Genomic DNA, 26,785 nt, shown 5'->3' with positions numbered 1-26,785 from the left:
GGGGAAATGTTTGTCAGCCCATAGGCACTTAGTGTATGGGCATTACAAGTGTAGGAGACATAATCCTTTACATTGAGCCTAGGTTTTAATGAGGCCTTCATCAATGTCTCCTCATTCTCCACCACTAGATCACCAGGGTTCACGTGTTCTGTGCTGCTACAGACAGTCAATTTTTTGGCAAGGGTGTCTCGGATGCCCATAGTATGTTTTTAATCATTGTATCCCCCTTGGGGAAATGTGTGTCAGGCTAGAGACACTTATTGTATGGGCATTACAAGTGTAGGAGACACAATCCTTTACATTGGGCCTAGGTTTGACCAGTATGTGGGTTCCAAGGTGTAATGGGGTGCATATGACTATGCAGCAGGGCTTACCTTGCTGCCAATGTGTACAACAAAGGAGTACGGGAGTACAAAATGCATATTGTGAAGTGGATTTTCAGGGGCCCATCCAGTATGTGGGTTCAAAGGCTTATTGGGGTGCATATGAATTGGTAGCAGGGCAGGCCTTGAAGTCAATGCAACACTTTTTCAGGAGTCACCCCTGGACATCTTATGACAGGGGTATTGTGGTGCGTCGTAATTATTGGCAGCCCATCCACTCACAGCATAGGCTACAACAGCTTAGGAGACCCACTGTTTAATAATGGCCCTTTAAGAAGATTAATGCCGCCTGATGCACCAGTAAAAATAGGCTCTGTGACTTTAAGAGTCGCTCCTTCGTACATGAAACAAGATGGGTCTGCTTATGTGTCACACACCACATGGCCAGCTAGGGTTGTTAAATGTTACAATGACATTTCCCAGTGAATGCATTTGTAGTGGTTGAAAACAATGTTAAAGTTGAAAAACGCTTCAAAAACGCTGGGTCTGAACTAAACCTAAGTGATAGAGGAAATTTTCTGTCTGGGGTGAAAAATTTGGCCTTACAGGTAAGTAATTAATTTGCACAGGATGTACCTTGACATACAGTACAGACCAAAAGTTTGGACACACCTACTCATTTAAAGATTTTTCTGTATTTTCATGGCTATGAAAATTGTAAATTCACACTGAATGCATCAAAACTATGAATTAACACATGTGGAATTATATACTTAACAAAAAAGTGTGAAACAACTGAAATTATGTCTTATATTCTAGGTTCTTCAAAGTAGCCACCTTTTGCTTTGATGACTGCTTTGCACACTCTTGGCATTCTCTTGATGAGCTTCAAGAGGTAGTCACCGGGAATGGTCTTCCAACAATCTTGAAGGAGTTCCCAGAGATGCTTAGCACTTGTTGTCCCTTTTGCCTTCACACTGCGGTCCAGCTCACCCCAAACCATCTCGATTGGGTTCAGGTCTGGTGACTGTGGAGGCCAGGTCATCTGGCGTAGCACCCCATCACTCTCCTTCTTTGTCAAATAGCCGTTACACAGCCTGGAGGTGTGTTTGGGGTCATTGTCCTGTTGAAAAATAAATTATGGTCGAACTAAACGCAAACCGGATGGAATAGCATGCCGCTGCAAGATGCTGTGGTACCATGCTGGTTCAGTATGCCTTCAATTTTGAATAAATGCCCAACAGTGTCACCAGCAAAGCACCCCCACACCATCACACCTCCTCCATGCTTCACGGTGGGAACCAGGCATGTAGAGTCCATCCGTTCACCTTTTCTGCATCGCACAAAGACACAGTGGTTGGAACCAAAGATCTCAAATTTGGACTCATCAGAACAAAGCACAGATTTCCACTGGTCTAATGTCCATTCCTTGTGTTCTTTAGCCCAAACAAGTCTCTTCTGCTTGTTGCCTGTCCTTAGCAGTGGTTTCCTAGCAGCTATTTTACCATGAAGGCCTGCTGCACAAAGTCTCCTCTTAACAGTTGGTGTAGGATGTGTCTGCTGCTAGAACTCTGCGTGGCATTGACCTGGTCTCTAATCTGAGCTGCTGTTAGCCTGCGATTTCTGAGGCTGGTGACTCGGATAAACTTATCCTCAGAAGCAGAGGTGACTCTTGGTCTTCCTTTCCTGGGGCGGTCCTCATGTGAGCCAGTTTCTTTTGAGCACTTGATGGTTTTTGCCACTGCACTTGGGGACACTTTCAAAGTTTGCCCAATTTTTCGGACTGACTGACCTTCATTTCTTAAAGTAATGATGGCCACTCGTTTTTCTTTATTTAGCTGCTTTTTTCTTGCCATAATACAAATTCTAACAGTGTATTCAGTAGGACTATCAGCTGTGTATCCACCAGACTTCTGCACAACACAACTGATGGTCCCAGCCCCATTTATAAGGCAAGAAATCCCACTTATTAAACCTGACAGGGCACACCTGTGAAGTGAAAACCATTCCCGGTGACTACCTCTTGATGCTCATCAAGAGAATGCCAAGAGTGTGCAAAGCAGTCATCAAAGGAAAAGGTGGCTACTTTGAGGAACCTAGAATAAAAGACACAATTTCAGTTGTTTCACACTTTTTTGTTAAGTATATAATTCCACATGTGTTAATTCATAGTTTTCATGCCTTCAGTGTGAATGTACAATTTTCATAGTCATGAAAATAGAGAAAAATCTTTAAATGAGAAGGTGTGTCCAAACTTTTGGTCTGTACTGTATTTCCCAGCAAAATCCATTTTGGTTTCGTTTTAGTGTGTTTTTTGAGACACCGGAAAAATGGCATGAATCTCGGAAAAAAAGTTTACATCTGTGAACTAGGAGTCAGGAATGCTTCCAGGGGTGATCCCCATGAGGTCCCTGTGTCATTTGAGCAGTGTTTCCATCATGTTCAGACGTTTTTAACCTTAAAAGGCCCCCTGGGGGATTGCGGTAAAAATACTCGGGTCTCCCATAGACTTACATTGGGCTCGTTGTTCTGGCCGAGTACCTGAGTATTCCAGTTTGCTCGACCCGAGCAACGAGCACCCGAGCATTTTAGTGCTCGCCCCATCACTAGATATCACCAATCATTCCCATTTTATTTAGGTGTATCCATATAAATGGCCCACTCTGTATAGTCATTTGCTTTACAACTACTGGTAATTTGCTACAACTGCCCTCCATGTGCTTGTTGGTTTGAGACACCTTTTTATCTCATTAATTTTTTGTCTTTTATGCATTGTTTTAAATTTGCAAAAATAAAGTATTCCATTTCATTTTGTGTTGAATATAAGCACTTCTTGATCTGTATGTTGCATACATGCGGCATGAGCATTATGGTTTCCTATTGTCCTGTGTAGCCCATCCCAGCCATGTGCAGGTTTACATTTTTGTACCTGGTGTCCTTAGACAGCTGTTTGGTCGTGGCCATGGTGGAGAGGTTGGAGTGTGATTGAGTGTGTGGACAGGTGTCTTTTATACAGGTAACGAGTTCAAACAGGAGCAATTAATACAGGTAACGAGTGCAGAGTAGGAGGCTTCTTAAAGAACAACTAGAAGGTCTGTGAGAGCCAGAATTCTTGCTTTTTGGTAGATGATCAAATATTTATTTCATGCAATAAAATGCAATTTAATTATTTAACTATCATACAATGTGATTTTCTGTTTTTTATTTCTAGATTCTATCTCTCACAGTTGAAATGCACCTACGATAAAAATTACTACAGATCTCTCCATTCTTTGCAGGTGGGAAAACTTGCAAAGTTGTCAGTGTATTAAATGCTTATTATCCCCACTGTACTTGTGCACAGCCGATCCTTGAAGATTCCATCACAAGATTCCGTGATGACATCACTGGTGCTGCTTGGCCACGATGACATCACTGGTGCTGCTTGGCCACGATGACATCACTGGTGATGCTCAGCCATTATGACATCACTGGTGATTCTCGGCTATTGTGACATCACAGACGATGTTCCCTACTTCTACAATGTACACGGAATCCCAGGTGCCATTTTTGGTTCCTTAGTGACTGAGAGCATTTGCAATTTTTCACTATGGCTGAATTACGTCTAAATGATTTTCAGGTACAAGCATTGTGGGAGATTCTTATCATCAATCACCCTGACATTGAGCTTCTACCACCCGATGGCATCCTCTGCTTCACTCACCGGCTGGTGGTGCAGCTAGTAAAGGACTGCCTGAAGAAACAACGACAAGACAAACTAACGTCAGAGTATCTGACTGATTTATGTCACAACATCAGGACATTAGTGCACCAGGTAAATGGCGGACGCTCCGCACAAAACTTCTCCATACTCATAGATAATAATGGTGGGATAGAAGCTTCTTCTTTCCTCCTATATAGGAGTCCCCAGCTATGAAGCCATTGTATCCACAGAGAGGAGCAGATGTCACATACAATGGCCGCCTCCATTGTTTCCTTTCTCATATCTTTAATTTTGTTTCTTTTCTTTTTTATAGGCTGAAAAAAGATCTCTATATGGAGATTTGGCTTTTATTAAACAACTGGCCGAAAAAGTCCTGTGTGTACTGGAAGGTCCGGCCCGCTCGTCAGAACGCCCGGTAAGGAGCCATCATCTTCTCTATCACACGTCCTTGTTTTCTGATCTTCTCCAGATCACCGGTCAGGTATCAGAAGACCTGGGGTTAGATCTTACAGGCCTCCCTGTCAGTCCCCGGCAGGCACAGGAGGTTTTATGGCCGCCTGTCTGTGCTGCTCCCTCCTCTGTGAGGACAGTCTGTATTCTGCTGAGGTAGTCACAGCTCAGTGGGGGAAGTCGGTATTTTCCCTTCTTTCTCGCTTTATCAGAGTCTTCCTGCTTGTAAATGCTGCAGCTGAGATAATAGACGTCATTACAGAAATGTTCTGCATACAAGTCCATTATACAGTATATTAACCCCTTTCTGACATATGACGTACTATCCCGTCGAGGTGGGGTGGGCCCGTATGACCACCGACGGGATAGTACGTCATACGCGATCGGCCGCGCTCACGGGGAGAGCGCGGCCGATCGCGGCCGGGTGTCAGCTGCATATCGCAGCTGACATCCGGCACTATGTGCCAGGAGCGGTCACGGACCGCCCCCAGCACATTAACCCCCGGTACACCGCGATCAAACATGATCGCGGTGTGCCGGCGGTATAGGTAAGCATCGTGCAGGGAGGGGCTCCCTGCGGGCTTCCCTGAGACCCCCGGAGGAACGCGATGTGATCGCGTTGCTGCGAGGGTCTCCTACCTCCTTCCTCGCTGCAGGTCCCGGATCCAAGATGGCCGCGGCATCCGGGTCCTGCAGGGAGGGAGGTGGCTTACAGAGTGCCTGCTCAGAGCAGGCGCTTGGTAAGCCTGCAGTGCTGTGAGGCAGATCGGTGATCTGACAGAGTGCTGTGCACACTGTCAGATCACCGATCTGTAATGTCCCCCCCTGGGACAAAGTAAAAAAGTTTAAAAAATAATTTCCACATGTGTAAAGAAAAAAATAAAAAAAAATCCTAAATAAAGAAAAAAATATATATATTATTCCCATAAATACATTTCTTTATCTAAATAAAAAAAAAAAAAAGTACACATGTTTAGTATCGCCGCGTCCGTAACGACCCAACCTATAAAACTGCCCCACTAGTTAACCCCTTCAGTAAACACCATAAGAAAAAAAAAAACGAGGCAAAAAACAACGCTTTACTACCATACCGCAGAACAAAAAGTGGAATAACACACGATCAAAAGGACAGATATAAATAACCATGGTACCACTGAAAACGTCATTTTGTCCCGCAAAAAATGAGCCACCATACAGCATCATCAGCAAAAAAGTAAAAAAGTTATAGTCCTGAGAATAAAGCGATACCAAAATAATTATTTTTTCCATAAAATAGTTTTTATCGTATAAAAGCGCCAAAACAAAAAAAATGATATAAATGAGATATCGCTGTAATTGTACTGACCCGACGAATAAAACTGCTTTATTAATTTTACCAAACGCGGAACGGTATAAACGCCTCCCCCAAAAGAAATTCATGAACAGCTGGTTTTTGATCATTCTGCCTCACAAAAATCGGAATAAAAAGCGATCAAAAAAGTCACGTGCCCGAAAATGTTACCAATAAAAACGTCAACTCGTCCCGCAAAAACAAGACCTCACATGACTCTGTGGACTCAAATATGGAAAAATTATAGCTCTCAAAATGTGGTAACACAAAAAATATTTTTTGCAATAAAAAGCGTCTTTCAGTGTGTGACGGCTGCCAATCATAAAAATCAGCTAAATAACCCGCTATAAAAGTAAATCAAACATCAAATCATCACCCCCTTAGTTAGGGAAAAAAAAAATGTATTTATTTCCATTTTCCCATTAGGGTTAGGGCTAGGGTTAGGGCTAGGGTTAGGGCTAGGGTGAGGGCTAGGGTTAGGGTTAGGGCTAGGGTTATTGCTAGGGTTAGGGTTAGGGCTAGGGTTAGGGCTAGGGTTAGGGCTAGGGTTAGGTCTAGGGTTATTGCTAGGGTTAGGGTTAGGGCTAGGGTTAGGGTTAGGGTTGGGGCTAGGGTTAAGGCTACAGTTAGGGTTGGGGCTAAAGTTAGGGTTAGGGTTTGGATTACATTTGCGGTTGGGAATAGGGTTGGGTGTGTCTGGGTTAGAGGTGTGGTTAGGGTTACTGTTGGGATTAGGGAAAGGGGTGTGCTTGGATTAGGGTATCAGTTATAATTGGGGGGTTTCCACTGTTTAGGCACATCAGGGGCTCTCCAAACGGGACATGGCTAGTGTTGAGCATTCCGATACCGCAAGTATCGGGTATCGGCCGATACTTGCGGGTATCGGAATTCCGATACCGAGATCTGATACTTTTGTGGTATCGGGTATCGGTATTGAAACAACATTAATGTGTAAAATAAAGAATTAAAATAAAAAATAGGGATATACTCACCTCTCCGACGCAGCCTGCACCTTGCCGAGGGAACCGGCCTGCCTTCTTGCTTAAAATGCGCGCGTTTACTGCCTTCCGTGACGGCACGGCTTGTGATTGGTCGCGTGCCGCCCATGTGGCCGAGACGCGACCAATCACAGCAAGCCGTGACGTAATTTTCAGGTCCTGAATGCCTAATTCTAGGCATTCAGGATTTTAAAATTACGTTACGGCTTGTGATTGGTCGCATCGTGGTCACATGGGCGACGCGACCAATCACAAGCCGTGACGTCACGGGAGGCAGGAAACGCGCGCATTTTAAAATTACGTCACGGCTTGTGATTGGTTGCGTGCCGCCCATGTGACCGCGACGCGACCAATCACAGCAAGCCGTGACGTAATTTTCAGGTCCTGAATGCAGAATTAGGCAATCACAAGCCGTGACGTCACGGAAAGCAGTAAACGCGCGCATTTTAAGCAAAGAACGCTGCCGGTTCCCTCGGTGAGGTCCAGGCTGCGTAGGAGAGGTGAGTATAGCAATATTTTTTATTTTAATTCTTTATTTTACACATTAATATGGATCCCAGGGCCTGAAGGAGAGTTTCCTCTCCTTCAGACCCTGGGAACCATCAGGGATACCGTCATACTTGATACTTGAGTCCCATTGACTTGTATTGGTATCGGGTATCGGTATCGGATTAGATCCGATACTTTGCCGGTATCGGCCAATACTTTCCGATACCGATACTTTCAAGTATCGGACGGTATCGCTCAACACTAGACATGGCATCTGATCTCAATTCCAGCCAATTCTGCGTTGAAAAAGTAAAACAGTGCTCCTTCCCTTCAGAGCTCTCCCGTGTGCCGAAACAGGGGTTTACCCCAACATATGGGGTATCGGCGTACTCAGGACAAATTGGACAACATCTTTTGGGGTCCAATTTCTCCTGTTACCCTTGGGAAAATACAAAACTGGGGGCTAAAAAATAAGTTTTGTGGGAAAAAAAATATTTTTTATTTTCACGGCTCTGCGTTGTAAACTGTAGTGAAACACTTGGGGATCAAAGTTCTCACAACACATCTAGTTGAGTTCCTTGGGAGGTCTAGTTTCCAATATGGGGTCACTTGTGGGGGGTTTGTACTGTTTAGGTACATCAGGGGCTCTGCAAATGCAACGTGACGCCTGCAGACCAATCCATTTAAGTCTGCATTCCAAATGGCGCTCCTTCCCTTCCGAGCTCTGTCATGCGCCCAAACAGTGGTTCCCCCCCACATATGGGGTATCAGCGTACTCAGGACAAATTGGACAACAACTTTTGGGGTCCAATTTATCCTGATACCCTTGTAAAAATACAAAACTGGGGGCTAAAAAATCATTTTTGTGAAAAAAAAAAGAATTTTTATTTTCACGGCTCTGCGTTATAAACTGTAGTGAAACACTTGGGGGTTCAAAGCTCTCGCAACACATCTAGATGAGTTCCTTAGGGGGTCTACTTTCCAAAATGGTGTTACTTGTGGGGGGTTTTAATGTTTAGGCACATCAGGGGCTCTCCAAACGCAACATGGCGTCCCATCTTAATTCCAGTCAATTTTGCATTGAAAAGTAAAATAGCGCTCCTTCCCTTCCGAGCTCTGCTATGCGCCCAAACAGTGGTTTACTCCCACATATGGGGTATCGTCGTACTCAGGACAAATTGCACAACAACTTTTGTGGTCTAATTTCTTCTCTTACCCTTGGGGAAATAAAAAAATGGGGGCGAAAAGATCATTTTTATGAAAAAATATGATTTTTTATTTTTACGGCTCTGCATTATAAACTTCTGTGAAGCACTTGTTGGGTCAAAGTGCTCAACACACATCTAGATAAGTTCCTTAAGGGGTCTACTTTCCAAAATGGTGTCACTTGTGGGGGGTTTCAATGTTTAGGCACATCATTGGCTCTCCAAACGCAACATGGCGTCCCATCTCAATTCCAGTCAATTTTGCATTGAAAAGTCAAATGGCGCTCCTTCCCTTCCGAGCTCTGCCCTGCGCCCAAACAATGGTTTACACCCACATATGGGGTATCAGCGTACTCAGGACAAATTGCACAACAATTTTTGGGGTCCAATTTCTTCTCTTGCCCTTGGGAAAATAAAAAATTGGGGGCGAAAAATCATTTTTGAAAAAAAAATATGATTTTTTATTTTTATGGCTCTGCATTATAAACTTCTGTGAAGCACTTGTTGGGTCAAAGTGCTCAATACACATCTAGATAAGTTCCTTAAGGGGTCTACTTTCCAAAATGGTGTCACTTGTGGGGGGTTTCAATGTTTAGGTACATCATGGGCTCTCCAAACGCAACATGGCGTCCCATCTCAATTCCAGTCAATTTTGCATTGAAAAGTCAAATGGCGCTCCTTCCCTTCCGAGCTCTGCCCTGCGCCCAAACAATGGTTTACACCCACATATGGGGTATCAGCGTACTCAGGACAAATTGCACAACAATTTTTGCGTCCAATTTCTTCTCTTACCCTTGGGAAAATAAAAAATTGGGGGCGAAAAATCATTTTTGTGAAAAAATATGATATTTTATTTTTACGGCTCTGCATTATAAACTTCTGTGAAGCACTTGTTGGGTCAAAGTGCGCAATACACATCTAGATAAGTTCCTTAAGGGGTCTACTTTCCAAAATGGTGTCACTTGTGGGGGGGTTTCAATGTTTAGGCACATCATGGGCTCTCCAAACGCAACATGGCGTCCCATCTCAATTCCAGTCAATTTTGCATTGAAAAGTCAAATGGCGCTCCTTCCCGTCCGAGCTCTGCCCTGCACCCAAACAATGGTTTACACCCACATATGGGGTATCAGCGTACTCAGGACAAATTGCACAACAATTTTTGGGTCCAATTTCTTCTCTTGCCCTTGGGAAAATAAAAAATTGGGGGCGAAAAATCATTTTTGAAAAAAAAATATGATTTTTTATTTTTACGGCTCTGCATTATAAACTTCTGTGAAGCACTTGTTGGGTCAAAGTGCTCAATACACATCTAGATAAGTTCCTTAAGGGGTCTACTTTCCAAAATGGTGTCACTTGTGGGGGGGTTTCAATGTTTAGGTACATCATGGGCTCTCCAAACGCAACATGGCGTCCCATCTCAATTCCAGTCAATTTTGCATTGAAAAGTCAAATGGCGCTCCTTCCCTTCCGAGCTCTGCCCTGCGCCCAAACAATGGTTTACACCCACATATGGGGTATCAGCGTACTCAGGACAAATTGCACAACAATTTTTGGGTCCAATTTCTTCTCTTACCCTTGGGAAAATAAAAAATTGGGGGCGAAAAATCATTTTTGTGAAAAAATATGATATTTTATTTTTACGGCTCTGCATTATAAACTTCTGTGAAGCACTTGTTGGGTCAAAGTGCGCAATACACATCTAGATAAGTTCCTTAAGGGGTCTACTTTCCAAAATGGTGTCACTTGTGGGGGGGTTTCAATGTTTAGGCACATCATGGGCTCTCCAAACGCAACATGGCGTCCCATCTCAATTCCAGTCAATTTTGCATTGAAAAGTCAAATGGCGCTCCTTCCCGTCCGAGCTCTGCCCTGCACCCAAACAATGGTTTACACCCACATATGGGGTATCAGCGTACTCAGGACAAATTGCACAACAATTTTTGGGGTCCAATTTCTTCTCTTACCCTTGGGAAAATAAAACAAATTGGAGCTGAAATAAATTTTGTGTGAAAAAAAGTTAAATGTTCATTTTTATTTAAACATTCCAAAAATTCCTGTGAAACACCTGAAGGGTTAATAAACGTCTTGAATGTGGTTTTGAGCACCTTGAGGGGCGCAGTTTTTAGAATGGTGTCACACTTGGGTATTTTCTATCATATAGACCCCTCAAAATGACTTCAAATGAGATGTGGTCCCTAAAAAAAAATGGTGTTGTAAAAATGAGAAATTTCTGGTCAACTTTTAACCCTTATAACTCCCTAACAAAAAAAAAATTTTGGTTCCAAAATTGTGCTGATGTAAAGTAGACATGTGGGAAATGTTACTTATTAAGTATTTTGCGTGACATATGTCTGTGATTTAAGGGCATAAAAATTCAAATTTGGAAAATTGCGAAATTTTCAAAATTTTTGCCAAATATTCATTTTTTTCACAAATAAACGCAAGATATATCGAAGAAATTTTACCACTATCATGAATTACAATATGTCACAAGAAAACATTGTCAGAATCGCCAAGATCCGTTGAAGCGTTCCAGAGTTATAACCTCATAAAGGGACAGTGGTCAGAATTGTAAAAATTGGCCCTGTCATTAACGTGCAATCCACCCTTGGGGGTGAAGGGGTTAATGTGGGCTTGTGGAGAGGAGCTGCAGTGGCAGTGTAAAGCAATTCTACCCAATCGCAGTGTTCCCCAAGTCCGGTCCTCAAGAGCCACCAACAGGTCATGCTTTCAGGATTTCCTTAGTATTGCACAGGTGATGGAATTCTTGCCTGTGCAGGTGATGCAATTATCACATGTGCAATACTAAGGAAATACTGAAAACGTGACCTGTTGGTGGCTCTTGAGGACCGGAGTTGGGGAACGCTGCTGTAATGAATGAAGCACAAGATGTTTCCATGGTGTAAAGAACGCGGATAGCGCAGCTCTGGGATATCACGGTGCAGAAAATAAAGTCTGACACTGAACGTGAGATTTTTCAATATTAACTCATCTGAATCCACATAAGTGAGAGAAGATTCTGAGAAAAGTTCTCATGATGGCGCGTGATTTGTAGAGTTACAATTGCTGCATCTGTAAATCTTCCACATATTAATTATCTATATTATATCTATCAGGAAACACCAGAAGGCGACGACGAATGTGGGGAGAATGTGACCCCGGAAACCCCTGACCCTAATAGGAGTCATAGTAAATATAGAAAAACTGACTGAACAGCCATCTAGTCTGAACTGGTGCATAACCAAAAAGTCTTACATAGCAAATAGATAATGGCTATTTGCTATGTAAGACTTTTGGCCAAATTTTGTGCTAAAAATCTCATGTGTTTTTTCATAAATTTCACAAGCCATTATGCTGTTCACATTTCATGTGCAACTGTATTGCACATTTCCTTGCTTTAGCACAATAAACTTGAGTGCAGCCATTATCTATTTGCTATGTAAGACTTTTTGGTTATGCACCAGTTCAGACTAGATGGCTGTTCAGTCAGTTTTTCTATATTTACTATGTATTGCTTTTTCTGACTTGAACGCCCCGCCCTTCACCATGCTGTGATTTTAACTACATCCAAACACAGTTGGTTCTAACCTCCTCTATAAATACAGGCTTTACCATTTTATTAGCCATAGGTAAGTGTTCACACTAGGCAGACAGGTTAGCTACCCATTCGATCTGAGATTACCTTGACGTTTGGTGAATGGGCTCACAATATTTGGCCAAATTTTGTGCTAAAAATCTCATGTGTTTTTTCATAAATTTCACAAGCCATTATGCTGTTCACATTTCATGTATTGCACATTTCCTTGCTTTAGCACAATAAACTTGAGTGCAGCCATTATCTATTTGCTATGTAAGACTTTTTGGTTATGCACCAGTTCAGACTAGATGGCTGTTCAGTCAGTTTTTCTATATTTACTATGTATTGCTTTTTCTGACTTGAACGCCCCGCCCTTCACCATGCTGTGATTTTAACTACATCCAAACACAGTTGGTTCTAACCTCCTCTATAAATACAGGCTTTACCATTTTATTAGCCATAGGTAAGTGTTCACACTAGGCAGACAGGTTAGTTACCCATTCGATCTGAGATTACCTTGACGTTTGGTGAATGGGCTCACAATATTTGGCCAAATTTTGTGCTAAAAATCTCATGTGTTTTTTCATAAATTTCACAAGCCATTATGCTGTTCACATTTCATGTATTGCACATTTCCTTGCTTTAGCACAATAAACTTGAGTGCAGCCATTATCTATTTCCTAATAGGAGTCAGCCGGAGCCGAGCAGCGATCTGATGACAGGTGAGCCGATCACTACAGGGAATATCCGGAGATTACACGGAGCAGGGAATAATGGCAGATATACAGTGCCTTGCGAAAGTATTCAGCCCCCTGGAACTTTTCAACCTTTTCTCACATATCATGCTTCAAACATAAAGATACCAAATGTAAATTTTTGGTGAAGCATTAACAACAAGTGGAACACAATTGCGAAGTTGAACGAAATTTATTGGTTATTAAAATTTTTGTCGAAATTCAAAAACTGAAAAGTGGGGCGTGCAATATTATTCGGCCCCTTTACTTTCAGTGCAGCAAACTCACTCCAGAAGTTCATTGTGGCTCTCTGAATGATCCAATGTTGTCCTAAATGCCTAATGATGATAAATATAATCCACCTGTGTGTAATCAAGTCTCCGTATAAATGCAGCTGCTCTGTGATAGTCTCAGGGTTCTGTATGAAGCACCGAGAGCATCATGAAGTCCAAGGAACATAACAGGCAGGTCCGTGATACTGTTGTGGAGAAGTTTAAAGCCGGATTTGGATGCAAAATGGTTTCCCAAACTTTAAACATCCCAAGGAGCACTGTGCAAGCGATCATATTGAAATGGAAGGGGTATCATACCACTGCAAATCTACCAAGACCCGGCCGTCCCTCTGAACTTTCATCTCAAACAAGGAGAAGACTGATCAGAGATGTAGCCAAGAGGCCTATGATCACTCTGGATGAACTGCAGAGATCTACAGCTGAGGTGGGACAGTCTGTCCATAGGACAACAATCAGTCGTACACTGCACAAATCTGGCCTTTATGGAAGAGTGGCAAGAAGAAAGCCATTTCTCAAAGATATCCATAAAAAGTGTTGTTTAAAGTTTGCAACAAGCCACCTGGGAGACACCAAACATGTGGAAGAAGGTGCTCTGGTCAGATGAAACCAGAATCAAATTTTTTGGCAACAATGCCAAACGATATGTTTGGGTTAAAGGCAACACAGCTCATCACCCTGAACACACCATCCCCACTGTCAAACATGGTGGTGGCAACATCATGGTTTAGGCCTGCTTTTCTTTAGCAGGGACAGGGAAGATGGTTAAAATTGATGGGAAGATGGATGGAGCTAAATACAGGACCATTCTTGTAGAAAACCTGTTAGAGTCTGCAAAAGACCTGAGATTGGGATGTAGATTTGTCTTCCAACAAGACAATGATCCCAAACATAAAGCAAAATCTACAATGGAATGGTTCACAAATAAACGTATCCAGGTGTTAGAATGGCCAAGTCAAAGTCCAGACCTCAATCCAATCGAGAATCTGTGTAAAGAGCTGAAAACTGCTGTTCACAAACGATCTCCATCAAACCTCACTGAGCTCGAGCTGTTTGCAAGGAAGAATGGGCAAGAATTTCAGTCTCTCGATGTACAAAACTGATAGAGACATACCCCAAGCGACTTGTAATTGCAGCAAAAGGAGGCGCAACAAAAGTATTAAGTTAAAGGGGCCGAATAATATTGCACGCCCCACTTTTCAGTTTTTGAATTTCCACAAAAATGTAAAATAACCAATAAATTTTGCTCAACTTCACAATTGTGTTCCACTTGTTGTTGATTCTTCACCAAAAAATTACATTTGGTATCTTTATGTTTGAAGCATGATATGTGGGAAAAGGTTGAAAAGTTCCAGGGGGCCGAATACTTTCACAAGACACTGTACTCTCTGCGCCATGTATTAATCCCATTTATAGACGTCTCGTCATTTCTCCGTTATATTGCAGTATTATGTATGTAGGATTAATATCGTCTAATACATTTTATTTCTTCATCACTTTATCACTATTTTAGAACCATCAGCGCTGGCGAATCCCAACAGTGGAAACTGTGAGATCCCGGAGATCCAAAAATCTGCCGGTGTAAGTATTATAGAGATATAGGGGTGTCTGTGTATCACCAGATCATGGGGTGTGAGTGACCCGTCCAGTGTTATCCCCCATATAACCATAGGGCAGCTCTGTTCTAAGTGTAGGTGACACTATTGTGTTAGATAATAGCATTTATATTAAATGTAATCTGTCACCAGGTTTATGCTGTTTGATCTGAGAGCAGCAGTAGGGACAGAGACCCTGATTCCAGCGATATGTCACTTACTTTACAGGATGCAGCAGATATGATAAAATTCCAGTTTTTTATGCTGCAGAACTCTGAATCCTGAGCCTTGTATAACCCCACACACATCCACTGATTTGCAGCTTTCTGTGTACACTGTGCATAGGCAGAAAGCAGCTATTCAGTGGTGGTAGAGGATTTACAGAGCAATAGGACTACATGGCACGAGACAAATAGTCCTTCAGTGATAATCTCCTGCTGATAAAACACTGATTTTATTAAAACAACAGCACACAGCCTATTAAGTAACACATCGCTGGAATCAAGGTCTCTGCTCCTAAATCATGCTGCTCTCAGAATACATAGTTCTTCCCTGTGTGTTTTCCCGTATTATCCAGCACTTTGCAATAATACCGGTGTATAGAGGATCCCCTTATATTGCATCCATGTGGAGCGTCCGGCTTGTATCGTCCCCTACATCGGATCAGTGTAAATCAGCTGGGACATAATATAGGAGGAGACGTTTTTACATCCTGAGATGTTTACCTGCAGCTTCTATATCTTAGTATTATTTCTTATTCTTTTCTAGGACTTGATGAGATCATTGATCCCGGCAGGAGAGCCGCGTATGAGCGACTATGAGACATCTAAACTGATCAGCTGTGGAGCTTATGGGTGAGATTCCTGTTCCCATAGTCCCCATTTCTCAGGGTTCCCTATGACAAAGCTTCTGCCTCTGTGCTCTGCCATTCAGTGTTGTCATAGGGAAACGATCTGAGTCCACATCACTGTCCACATCTCAATGTCACTATTCAGCTCCGTTATATAAGCTGTAACAAATCAGTCTGTAAGGAAAGGGATGACATAATATAATGCACTCACCGGTCCTAGACCTCATCTGTTCTTATGCTGCCGCCTCCACCACAACTTCCCCGTCCTCTGCACTGATCTTCGGAGTATTCGGGGCCCCATTATGGAGCTGATAATAGTGATTGGCTGCACACGGTCACATGAGGGGTGACACGATACTGACCCCAATGACATCTGCACCCTCACCCCCCACCATGACCATGTGGGTCCGATCACTGGTCTCAGCAGGAGAAGGGAGAACAACCAAAGACCGGCACAGAGGACGGAGGACGGCAGTGATGGACGGGGAGGACCGAGGACAAGTGGGTGTAATGTGATTAATTATATTATAACTTCCTCCCTCCCCTCCATTTATTCTGCCTTGGGCTGAGGAGGAAGCCTAAAAACCATCTTCTTACAGCAATTGGAGCATTTTCAATTTAGACCAATTTATATTTTTTCTGGATCGTATCTACTGGTCGGTTATAGCGAATCTGCCCAAGATGAATTTCAGTAGATTCTGTCATCTATAATGTGACCTGGGTGAGGGTCTGGCAGACGGGCATTGTGCAGACCTCCCATAGGTGATCTACAGTGGGTACAGAAAGTATTCATACCTTAACATTTTTCACTCTGTTTCATTGCAGCCATTTGGTAAATTCAAAAAAGTTCTTTTTTTTCTCATTAATGTACACTCTGTACCCATCTTGAGTGAAAAGAAAACAGAAATGTAGACATTTATGCAAATTTATTAAAAAAGAAAAACTGAAATATCACATGGTAATAAGTATTCAGACCCTTTGCTCAGACACTCATATTTAAGTCCCATGCTGTCCATTTCCTTGTGGTCCTCCTTGAGATGGTTCTACTCCTTCATTGGAGGCCAGCCGTGTTTAATTAAACTGATAGGACTTGATTTGGAAAGGCACACCTCTGTCTATATAAGACACCACAGCTCACAGTGCATGTCAGACCAAATGAGAATCATGAGGTCAAAGGAACTGGCCAAGGAGGTCAGAGACAGAATTGTGGCAAGGCACAGATCTGGCCAAGGTTACAACAGAATTTCTGCCGTACTCAAGGTTCCTACGAGCACAGTGGCCTCCAAAATCCTTAAATGAAAGAAGTTTAGGACCACCAGAAGTCTTCCTAGACCTGGCCGTCCAGCCAAACTGAGCAATTGTGGGAGAAGAGCTTTGGTGAGAGAGGTAAAGAAGAACCCCAAGATCACTGTGGCTGAGCTCCAGACATGCGGTAGGGAGATGGGAGAATGTTCTACAAAGTCAACTATCACTGCAGCACTCCACCAGCCGGGCCTTTGTGGCAGAGTGGCCCAATGGAAGACTCTCCTCGGTGCAATACATATGAAAGCCCACATAGAGTTTGCTAAAAAACACATGAAGAACTCCTAGACTATGATAAATAAGATTCTCTGGTCTGATGAGCCGAAAATAGACCTTTTTGGTGATAATTCTAAGCGGTATGTTGTGGAGAAATCCAGGCACTGTTCACCACCTTCCCAATACAATCCCAACAGTGAAACATGGTGGTGGCAGCATCGTGCTATGGGGGTGTTTTTCTTTTCAGCTGCAGGGACAGGACAACTGGTTGTCATTGAAAGAATCATGAATGTGGCCAAGTACAGAGATATCCTGGATGAAAACCTCTTCCAGAGTGCTCTGGACCTCAGACTTGTCCGAAGGTTCACCTTCCAACAAGACAATAACCCTAAGCACACAGCTAAAATAACAAAGAAATGGCTTCAGATCAACTCTGTGACCATTCTTGACTGGCCCAGCCAGAGCCCTGACCTAAACCCAATTGAGCAACTCTGGAGAGACCTGAAAATGGCTGTCCACCAACATTCACCATCCAACCTGACGTAACTGGAGAGGTTCTGCAAGGAAGAATGGCAGAGGATCCCCAAATCCAGGTGTGAAAAACTTGTTCCATCATTCCCAAGAAGACTCAAGGCTGTACTAGCTCAAAAGCTACTAAATACTGAGCAAAGGGTCTGAATACTTATTACCATGTGATATTTCAGTTTTTTTTTTTTAAGACATTTGCAAAAATTTCTACTTTTTTTCAGTCAAGATGGGGTGCAGAGTGTACATTAATGTGAAACAAATGAACTTTCTTGAATTTACCAAATGGCTGTAATAAAACAAAGAGTGAAAAATGTAAAGGGGTCTGAATACTTTCCGTACCCACTGTATATAGAGCTCTTTCATGTATTTCTAGATGTGGATTTCTAGTGATGGCCGGACTGCTGGTATCAAACATTAGTACAGAAGATCATGTAATGACTTGTATATACAGACTGTTAATAAGGGTTCATTATAAACCATGGATTCTCTTTCTCTCTAGGTCCGTCCACTTAGTGCGCCATAAAGACTCTCAACAGATCTTTGCAATGAAGAAAATGGCCAAGCGGAACCTGGATACACCACAGAGAGTGAAAAGAGCCTATCTGGAGAGGGACATCCTAACATTCGCAGATTGTCCCTTTGTGGCCTCCATGCTCTGCTCCTTCCTAACTAAATCTCATCTGTGTATGGTCATGGAGTATGTAGGAGGTAGGAGACGTACATTGTATTATATTTAGCCTATGTCTGCTGACATATTATCACTAGGGTTGAGCGACCTTTACATTTATAGGATCGGGTCGGGTTTCACGAAACCCGACTTTTTCAAAAGTCGGGTCGAGTGAAATCGGCCGATCCTATAAAAAAGTCGGGGTCGGGGTCGGCCGAAACTCGAAACCCAATGCAGTGCATTGGGTTTCCAATGGTTCCCAGGGTCTGAAGGAGCGGAAACTCTCCTTCAGGCCCTGGAATCCATATTTAAGTGTAAAATAAAGAATTAAAATAAAAAATATCGCCATACTTACCATCTGATGCGCCCTGGTACTAAGCGGGAACCTTCCTTCCTTAGAATCAGCCTTCCAGGACCTTGCGGTGACGTCGCGGTGACGTCGCGGTTTGTGATTGGTCGCGCGGCCGCCCATGTGACCGCTCGCGCGACCAATCACAAGCCGCGACATCACCGTGACGTCACCGAGGGTCCTGGAAGGGCTGATTCTTAGGAAGGAAGGCTGCCGGAAAGAAGCCGAGGGTGAGTATATTCCTATTAGGTATATACTCACCCTTGGACATGCCCTGCTTCTTTCCGGCAGCCTTCCTTCCTAAGAATCAGCCCTTCCAGGACCCCCGGTGACGTCACGGTGACGTCACGGTGACGTCGCGGCTTGTGATTGGTCGCGCGAGCGGTCACATGGGCGGCCGCGCGACCAATCACAAGCCGCGACGTCACCGCGACGTCACCGCAAGGTCCTGGAAGGCTGATTCTAAGGAAGGAAGGTTCCCGCTTAGTACCAGGGCGCATCAGATGGTAAGTATAGCGATATTTTTTATTTTAATTCTTTATTTTACACTTAAATCTGAATTCCGATACCAATTCCCGATATCTTAAACATATCGGGAATCGGTATCGGAATTCCGATTCCAGATTCAGAAGATCGCCGACTTCATGGCCGACCCCACACAGGGGTCGGGTCGGGTTTCATGAAACCCGACTTTGCCAAAAGTCGGCGACTTCTGAAAATTGCCGACCCGTTTCGCTCAACCCTAATTATCACCTCTCATATCATTTAGACTTGTGCAACACCCGCTAGGGCCGTGGAGTACTCAGAACCGTGTCACACGGCTCTTAAAGGGGTGGTCACGGCAGCGGTGACCCGGTCCGTGGCCTTGGGCGCGCAATAAAAATAAGAAAGGGGAAGTTCATAAGGGATTGTATGTGGCGCCACCTGTGGTGTTTGGCTATATATGGCCGACGCTGCTTAAGGGGACTGCTGGGGTCGATGGTGATGCAGCTGTGATGGTTCTGCTCCCCACAGTGGAGTGGGGCCCCAGGGCTATCTGTACAATTTTGTAAAGTACTTGTGACATTGGGGTGCAGGACTGAGGGTCCAGGAATAACTAGAGGACACAAGGGTTGCAGTTTTCTTTACCTTTAATTCCAGGTTGCAGGTGCAGTCCAGGGCACAAGTCACAGCTGGTGATGGAGATGCGGGCAGCGAGGAAGTATTTCAGAGCCCACCTAACCAGGTGGAATTGGAGGCCTTCATGCTGCGCTATTCTCTGGGTGCCTGGTGCTTTTAGTTATCCTCAAGTCCCTCTCACAGTCTGTCCACTAAGTGAAACACTTCCCGCATGGCAGGCAGCTTGAGCCTGTTCGAGGTGTCACTCCCTCGTGGTGACTCTGGGTTCTTGAATGCTACTGTGCCTCCGGGTGTCAGCTGGGGCCAGGAGACCTGTAATCTCCTGTTCTCCAGATTTGGTTGCCGAGCCTGCAGTTCCCACACCACCCTGGACTCCGGTGTCCAGTCTTCGGCATTCATTCCTGGGTGAGCTCAGTCGCAGCTCCAATCCCTCAGGTTCTCCTCACTTCTTGCCTCTTCCTCCTTCTCTGTCTGCTGCCTTCCACTGACTAAGACTCACTAACCCCACCTCCAGACCAGAACTTATAGGGAAGCTTCCCTGAAAACTGGGTTTATAGCTCCCCCTTCTGGTCTGAAGTCAGGAAAGGTGTTGGATGCAGACAGCTGGTAAGAGGACCCCTGTTTGCTTCCATATATAGAATATATGGTAGCACAACTGTAGAGGTGCACAAGTAGATTCCCAGGCCCAAGGTGTAGTAACATAAAACACTCAACTTAGCACTCAACTTAGTTTTGAAATCCAGTGATTTCCAACTAGCAGAGGATACCGCGTTGGTGTAGGAGAGACACGCGCAGAATTCCATTCTTGTACTCTGAAAGAGCAATTTTTGCTGAGATCTGTCCTCCTAGTTTACAGTGAGATCTGTCCTCCTAGTTTACAGATATCTTCAACTGTACATATTCCTACTACCACAGCAGTCGGACTGACGAAGGTCCATGTGGGACCAAAACGTCTCATGTTACTGTGACAGGACTGCATTAAAAATCACTGGATTTCAAAACTAAGTTGAGTCCCTCTTTGCTTCCAGGCATGGCATCACCCCCGCTGAGGAAGGCAATGCAACTGTGGCAACCGGACTCCAGGGGTGACACACTTGTCCCCGTGGACGGTTACATCCCCGCAGAGCATTTACTATAGGTTATCTATGACCAAGATGCGCGGGAAGTCATTGATCTGTGTGATCTCCCTGTATGTCCGCAGGGAGCACGTCAGTATCTACAGCTGTAGACGATACCTGACATCACTTTATGTCATTAGTTACATAGATGACATTTCACCATGACTTCAGACTAATTGCAGTATACAGTACATCATATCTGTATATATTGTCTCCTGCCCCAATGTTTCCGCTCATTTCTCATCATACGTCATGGTGATCTGCTGTATAAACCCCTCACCGGTCATATTTCCTTTATTCTATAGGTGGAGACTGTAGGACCCTTCTAACCACCAGGGGACCACTCTCTGTCCCCTTGGCCCGCATGTACTTTGCAGAAGCGGTTCTTGGTGTGGAATACCTGCATAGTTACGGTGTGGTGCACAGAGACCTGAAGCCGGATAAGTAAGTGCCCCCATAGTAATAAAGAGGGAAAGTTATCATTTATTATCTCACAGTCTATGAAGCTAAAATCTTCTTCTCTTTCACAGCCTCCTGATAACATCTGCAGGACATATTAAAATTACCGACTTTGGACTTTCAAAAGTTGGTCTAATAATACCAAACACCAACATCTACAAGCACTCAGCAGAGGACATCTTCAGAGAGTTCCTGGACTTTGAGGTCAGCATTACCTACAGGAACTTAGCTTGTTCTGTACAAATCTCATAACTCTATTTTCTCTTCCCTACGTTCTTCATTTTTAGATAACCTTTCCACTGATATTTTATCTTCTGTCATTCTGTTTTGGTCAAAAACTTGTCATAATAATCGTTTCATCGATTCTCATCTCTATCTTCTGTTGGTTTCCAGGTCTGTGGCACCCCGTGTTACAAAGCCCCAGAGGTCATCCTGCAGAAAGGCTATGGAAGACCTATTGACTGGTGGTCAATGGGCATCATATTATATGAATTTCTCAGCGGTTGTAGACCATTTCGTGGGGTTTCCCGAAGTGAGCTTTATGAAAATATGGTCACTGGTAAGTAGAATAATCTGATCAATGCTTTGACTGGTTATTTTGTTTTAGTTACTTTCTTTGCTTTATCTTACAGTCCAGTAAAGATGTTTTGTGTTCTGTATTTTCTATATAACAGGAGATATAAATTGGAATCGTTACACTCCTCCCCTGGATGCTCAGAACCTTATCACTCAGCTGCTCAGAAGAAGTCCTGTGAAAAGACTTGGGACAGGTAACGGATACAATAATATTAATATTCCCTTATTATACCGAGGACATATCACTCATGTCCATGAGGATCATTATTTCTCTATCGTCTTCTCCATTTATAGTTCTCCGTACTAGGATTTTCAGGCTATTTCCTCATGTCTGCTTAGTTACGTAATTAGTTCAGATTAAGATAAACTGTTCAGATCTAGTTACACAGTTACAAAGGTTGAAAAAAGACCTAGATCCATCAAGTTCAACCTTTCTTCACCAATTGTTCATTTTGTCACTAAATTAACTATAACCCCTAATGTTATGTGCATTGAGTAAATCATCCAGCTCTTTTTTAAAAGCTGTTATGGTGTCGGCCATTACTACCTCTTGTGTTTAGCTGCCGGAATCGCCTTTCTTACACCCGTAATGGGTGCCCCCTAGTCCTCAGTTTGGTCCTTGGAAGGAATAAGACATGCGCCAGTCCTCTGTACTGACCACACATATATTTATACATGTAAATGAGATCTTCTCTGAGGAGTCTTTTTTCTAAACAAAACAAGCCCAACTTTTCCAACCTTTCATCATATGAGTGGCCTTCCATCCTTTGTAATAATCTAGTTTCCCGACTTTGAACTGACTCTAATTTCTGAATGTCCTTTTTTAAATGTGGAGCCCAAAACTGGATCCCATATTCTAGATGTGGTCTCACTAGTGATTTATAAAGGGGCAACAATATGTTGGGATCGCGGGATTTTATCTCTCTTTTTATACGTTTTAAAATCTTTGCTTTTGTGGCTGCTGCTTGACACTGAGTACTGCTGCTCAGTTAACTTGTAACCAGAATACCCAAGTCCTTCTCCTGTTCTGTAGTCCCAAATATGGTCCCATTTAATGTATATGCAGCAATAGGATTACTCCATCCTAGGTGCCTTACTCTACATTTGTCTACATTAAACCTCATTTGCCAAGTGTTTGCTCATTCAGACATCTTATCCAGATCTTTTTGCAAAATTGTAATGTCAAGGCCAGATTTTAGTATCCTACATTGTTTGGTATGGTCAGTAAAGACTGACACTTAGCTCTCAATCCCATCCACAAGATCATTACTAAAGAGGTTAAAAAGAATTGTTCCTAGCACAGATCACTGCAGTACACCACTGCTCCCAGCACAGATCCCTGCGGTACCCCATTGCTCCCAGCACAGAACCCCGCGGTACCCCACTGCTCCCAGTCCAGATCCCTGCGGTCCCCACTGCTGACTATATACCATTTAGAGTATGTACCATTTATGACAACTCTTTGTTTCCTGTCATTTAGCCAATTCCCTTACCCATCTGCATACAGTTTCCCCCAGTCCCTGTGTATGGAGCTTCAGTATAAGGCTGTTATGTGGAACAGTATCAAAAGCCTTTGCAAAGTCCAGATAAATCACATCAGCTGCATTACCAGCATCCAGACCTGCACTTACCTCCTCATAGAAACCCAACATGTTAGTTAGACATGACCTTTCTTTAATGAATCCATGCTTATAATGCCCTCAAAAATTTTGCGCACTACTGATATCAGGCTTACCGGACAATAGTTACTTGGCTCCACCTTCTTACCTTTTTTAAATATCGGTACCACATCACCCATCCTCCAATCCTGTGGCACCACACCTGTTAAAAGAGAGGCTAAGAATATAAGATACAGCAGTCTGTCATTTACTGAGCTCAATTCCCTCAGTATCTGTGGGTGAATGCCATCTGGGCCAGGGAAATTGTCAATGTTTAGTTTGCTCATGCGTAGGCGTACTTCTTCTTGAGTTATTTCCAGTGGTGACCTTTGCCTTGTTGAATGATCCCTGGAACAGTTAGTTCATTGGTGAACACAGATGAAAAGTGCCTGGTTAATATCTCAGCCTCTTCTTTGTCCTCAATTATTATCTTGTTATTATTGTTTTTACCATCTTTTTTTTCTTTTTTAACATTGATGTATTTATAACATTTGGGGGGATTTATTCTAATGTCACTGGCAATTTGTTTCTCTGTGGATAACTTTGCCAGTTTGATTTATAATTTTTCCATTTCTTACTTAGTTCTTTATACTATGTTATTTCTGTATTCTCAGCCTTCAGGATTTTGCCCTTTGTTTTAGTCTGATTAAACTTTGTAGTGTCTAATTTATACATAATGGCTTCTTTCCATTTCTGCACATTTTTTTTCCAGAGGGTATAAGTTTTCTATAGGATTCTAGTAGCATATCCTTAAACATGCCCCATTTGTAGTCGGCATCTCCAGTTAACATGAGATGGTCCCAGCCTACTCGATTAAGTGCTTCCCTTAATTTGTTGGTATGGAGCTGTCTCTGACAATTTCTGCATCACTTTTGTTTTTCTTTATCCAGGAGGAGCATTTGAGATCAAGGATCATCCATTCCTTAGAGATTTAGACTTCGATAACCTACTAAGTCAAAAGCCACTGTACGTTCCTCAGCTTGCATCAGATGTGGACACCAGTTTATTTATCAGTAAGTAGAAAAAGACATCATGTAGACTAAGTGTCTGTTTGTCTCATCTTCCATATTATGTGATAATCGCTTCCCATTAATATTAATGATAAATGGTGACTGTGTTATACTGACAACCTCTAATAACACTTCATTTTCTATGTCTCACAGACCATTCTAATATGAATAAACATCTGGTCTCAGAGGATGAGAAGGGCACAAGTGAGGACAATGAGTGTTTTGACTTCCAAAATTTTACATCATCATCTGAAAGGCTTTCTAAAGTAAGTATGTGATTAATGAATCCAAAATATATAAAAAGACCCATAAAAGTAAACATAAAATGATTTCATATCTTGTTGCTTCTGCATGTAGCTCTATACCACCACAAACGGGATGATGAACGACGAGTATCCCAAGTCACCTCCAGAGTGTGCACCAAAATCCAGCACAAACATCTCAGAAATGTGAGTAGATTATGGGGTCATTACTGGGGGTCCAGGCTGATATATATGCACAACACCAAATATAGGACAGGAATGCCATAATATCAAAATGCAACATCCACTGACCCATGGTTAGCACTCATAAAGTGCTGTTGATAGCAACCCATGATTGCAGCTGGTCATGCATTTTTAGTTGTTTCCACTCCACTCTATAAAAGTTATTTTGGAGCAAAAGACCGTCCCCACTATGGAAGTCATATGTCCTATTAAGCCTTATAATTGGTGTTCTTATAGTGAGACAACCCCATTTATACAGCTTCCTTGTGATTTACGTGTTTTTATTCTTCCAAACAGGCAGAAAGAATTTGTTACCGCATCTGATAGAGGCGACGCTATTATTATCTTGCCATCCTTGCCCCAACTGTCAGGTATGTCCATGTCTGCAGCACCAACAATGTGGATGTTGACTTCAAGGCTCAAATTTTTCCACATGGTTTTTCTGTAATAGGTCTCTTATGTTTTCCATGTTTCATGTATAAATGATGACTGTGCTACATTGACAACTTCTAATAACACTTCATTACCTATGTCTTGTAGATCACTCTGATATAAGAAAACATCTGGACTCAGAGGATGAGAAGGATCCCAAGTCCACTCCAGAGTGTGCACCAAAATCCAGCACAAATACCTCAGAAATGTGAGTAGATTATGGGGTTCTTTACTGGAGCTTCAGGCTGATATATGTGCACAACTCCAAATATAGCACATAAATAGAAATACCATAACATCAAATGCCACATCCACCGCCCCATGATTAACGGTCATTGTGCTCCTGTTCTTAGAAAGTGCTGGTAATAACAGCACAAGATCATGGCCGGTCATACATCTTTAGTGCTGCCCCCACTCTGTAGAAGAGATGTAGTATTGCATGTCAGACATTCTTGGTAGTTATTTTCCGCTCCACTCTATGAAAGTTAGTTTTGAGCAAAAGACGTTCTCCACTATGACAGTCATATGTCCTATTAGACCCTATAGTCAGTGTTCTTATAGTGAGACAACCCCTTTTATACAGTTTCCTTGTGATTTACGTGTTTTTTTTCTTCCAAACAGGCAGAAAGAATTTGTCACCGCATCTGATAGAGGCGACACTATTGTTATCTTACCATCCTTGTCCCCACTATCAGGTATGTCCATGTCTACAGCACCAACAATGTGGATGTTGACTTCAAGGCTCAAATATTTCCACCTGGTTTTTCTGTATAAGGTCTCCTATGTTATCCATGTTTCATTGATCCCAATTATGTTGCCCTTGGGCCCATACTGTATCTCTATTTCACTAATTTTGTACAGTTTTTTTCATGGATTCTGTGAGATATGTTGTAGCATCCAATGATCTACATCATCATAAAGAGACTTGGTCTCCTGTAATAGAATATCGCTCATCAGTGATGCACAACATGGCGGCACATGGGGCGCTTACTGCTCTATATCACTGACACATCTAATGCCCCTCAGATGGGATTATGTACATTATATAGGACTTATTTTGCCCTATTATGATATAATACCAGATTATCAGGACTATAGGGGACAGGACTAGCACAATCCTACTATATACATGAGACAAAGCAGATCCCATTAGGAAATGTCCTTACTGAGGTTTGTTTTTTTACTTTCTGATCAGAATTTCCAGCTCAGACGGAAAGAGAATATTCACCAATAAATCTGATTAAAGAAGAAGAAAAATCAGAAAATGGAGAAAGGGGAAAAAAGAAACGAGGTAAGTGTGAGAATCAGCTCCATGTTGTGTG

At 42.9% G+C, this 26,785-nt stretch overlaps 1 protein-coding gene across 1 annotated transcript; it reads left to right on the top strand.

The window, feature by feature from the left end:
- The first annotated feature begins 3,741 nt into the window (after nucleotides 1-3,741).
- Nucleotides 3,742-26,470, top strand: LOC143800252 (microtubule-associated serine/threonine-protein kinase 4-like). Its single transcript, XM_077281183.1, has 18 exons — nucleotides 3,742-4,137; nucleotides 4,340-4,441; nucleotides 11,615-11,685; nucleotides 12,769-12,797; nucleotides 14,613-14,680; nucleotides 15,463-15,548; nucleotides 18,090-18,298; nucleotides 21,149-21,287; nucleotides 21,374-21,506; nucleotides 21,696-21,861; nucleotides 21,977-22,072; nucleotides 24,427-24,549; nucleotides 24,700-24,812; nucleotides 24,904-24,995; nucleotides 25,329-25,402; nucleotides 25,572-25,671; nucleotides 26,085-26,158; nucleotides 26,325-26,470. Exons 1-18 carry the CDS (start codon nucleotides 3,913-3,915, stop codon nucleotides 26,468-26,470), a joined length of 2,046 nt encoding a protein of 681 aa, XP_077137298.1. The 5' UTR covers nucleotides 3,742-3,912.
- The last annotated feature ends 315 nt before the right edge of the window (nucleotides 26,471-26,785 follow it).

The sequence above is a fragment of the Ranitomeya variabilis genome, chromosome 1 (genome assembly GCF_051348905.1).
Source record: "Ranitomeya variabilis isolate aRanVar5 chromosome 1, aRanVar5.hap1, whole genome shotgun sequence".
In the NCBI taxonomy this organism is placed as follows: domain Eukaryota; kingdom Metazoa; phylum Chordata; class Amphibia; order Anura; family Dendrobatidae; genus Ranitomeya; species Ranitomeya variabilis.
Note: the sequence above shows the minus strand (reverse complement) of the source record. Positions and strands in the feature narration are given on the sequence as shown.

Bases quoted from the DNA above. Each gene is read 5' to 3' on its own strand.
- LOC143800252 (XM_077281183.1), top strand. From the start codon at position 3,913: ATGGCTGAATTACGTCTAAATGATTTTCAGGTACAAGCATTGTGGGAG. The intron at 14,681-15,462 runs GTAAGTATTATA...ATTCTTTTCTAG, and splicing joins AGATCCAAAAATCTGCCGGT to GACTTGATGAGATCATTGAT. The intron at 25,672-26,084 runs GTGAGTAGATTA...TCTTCCAAACAG, and splicing joins AGCACAAATACCTCAGAAAT to GCAGAAAGAATTTGTCACCG.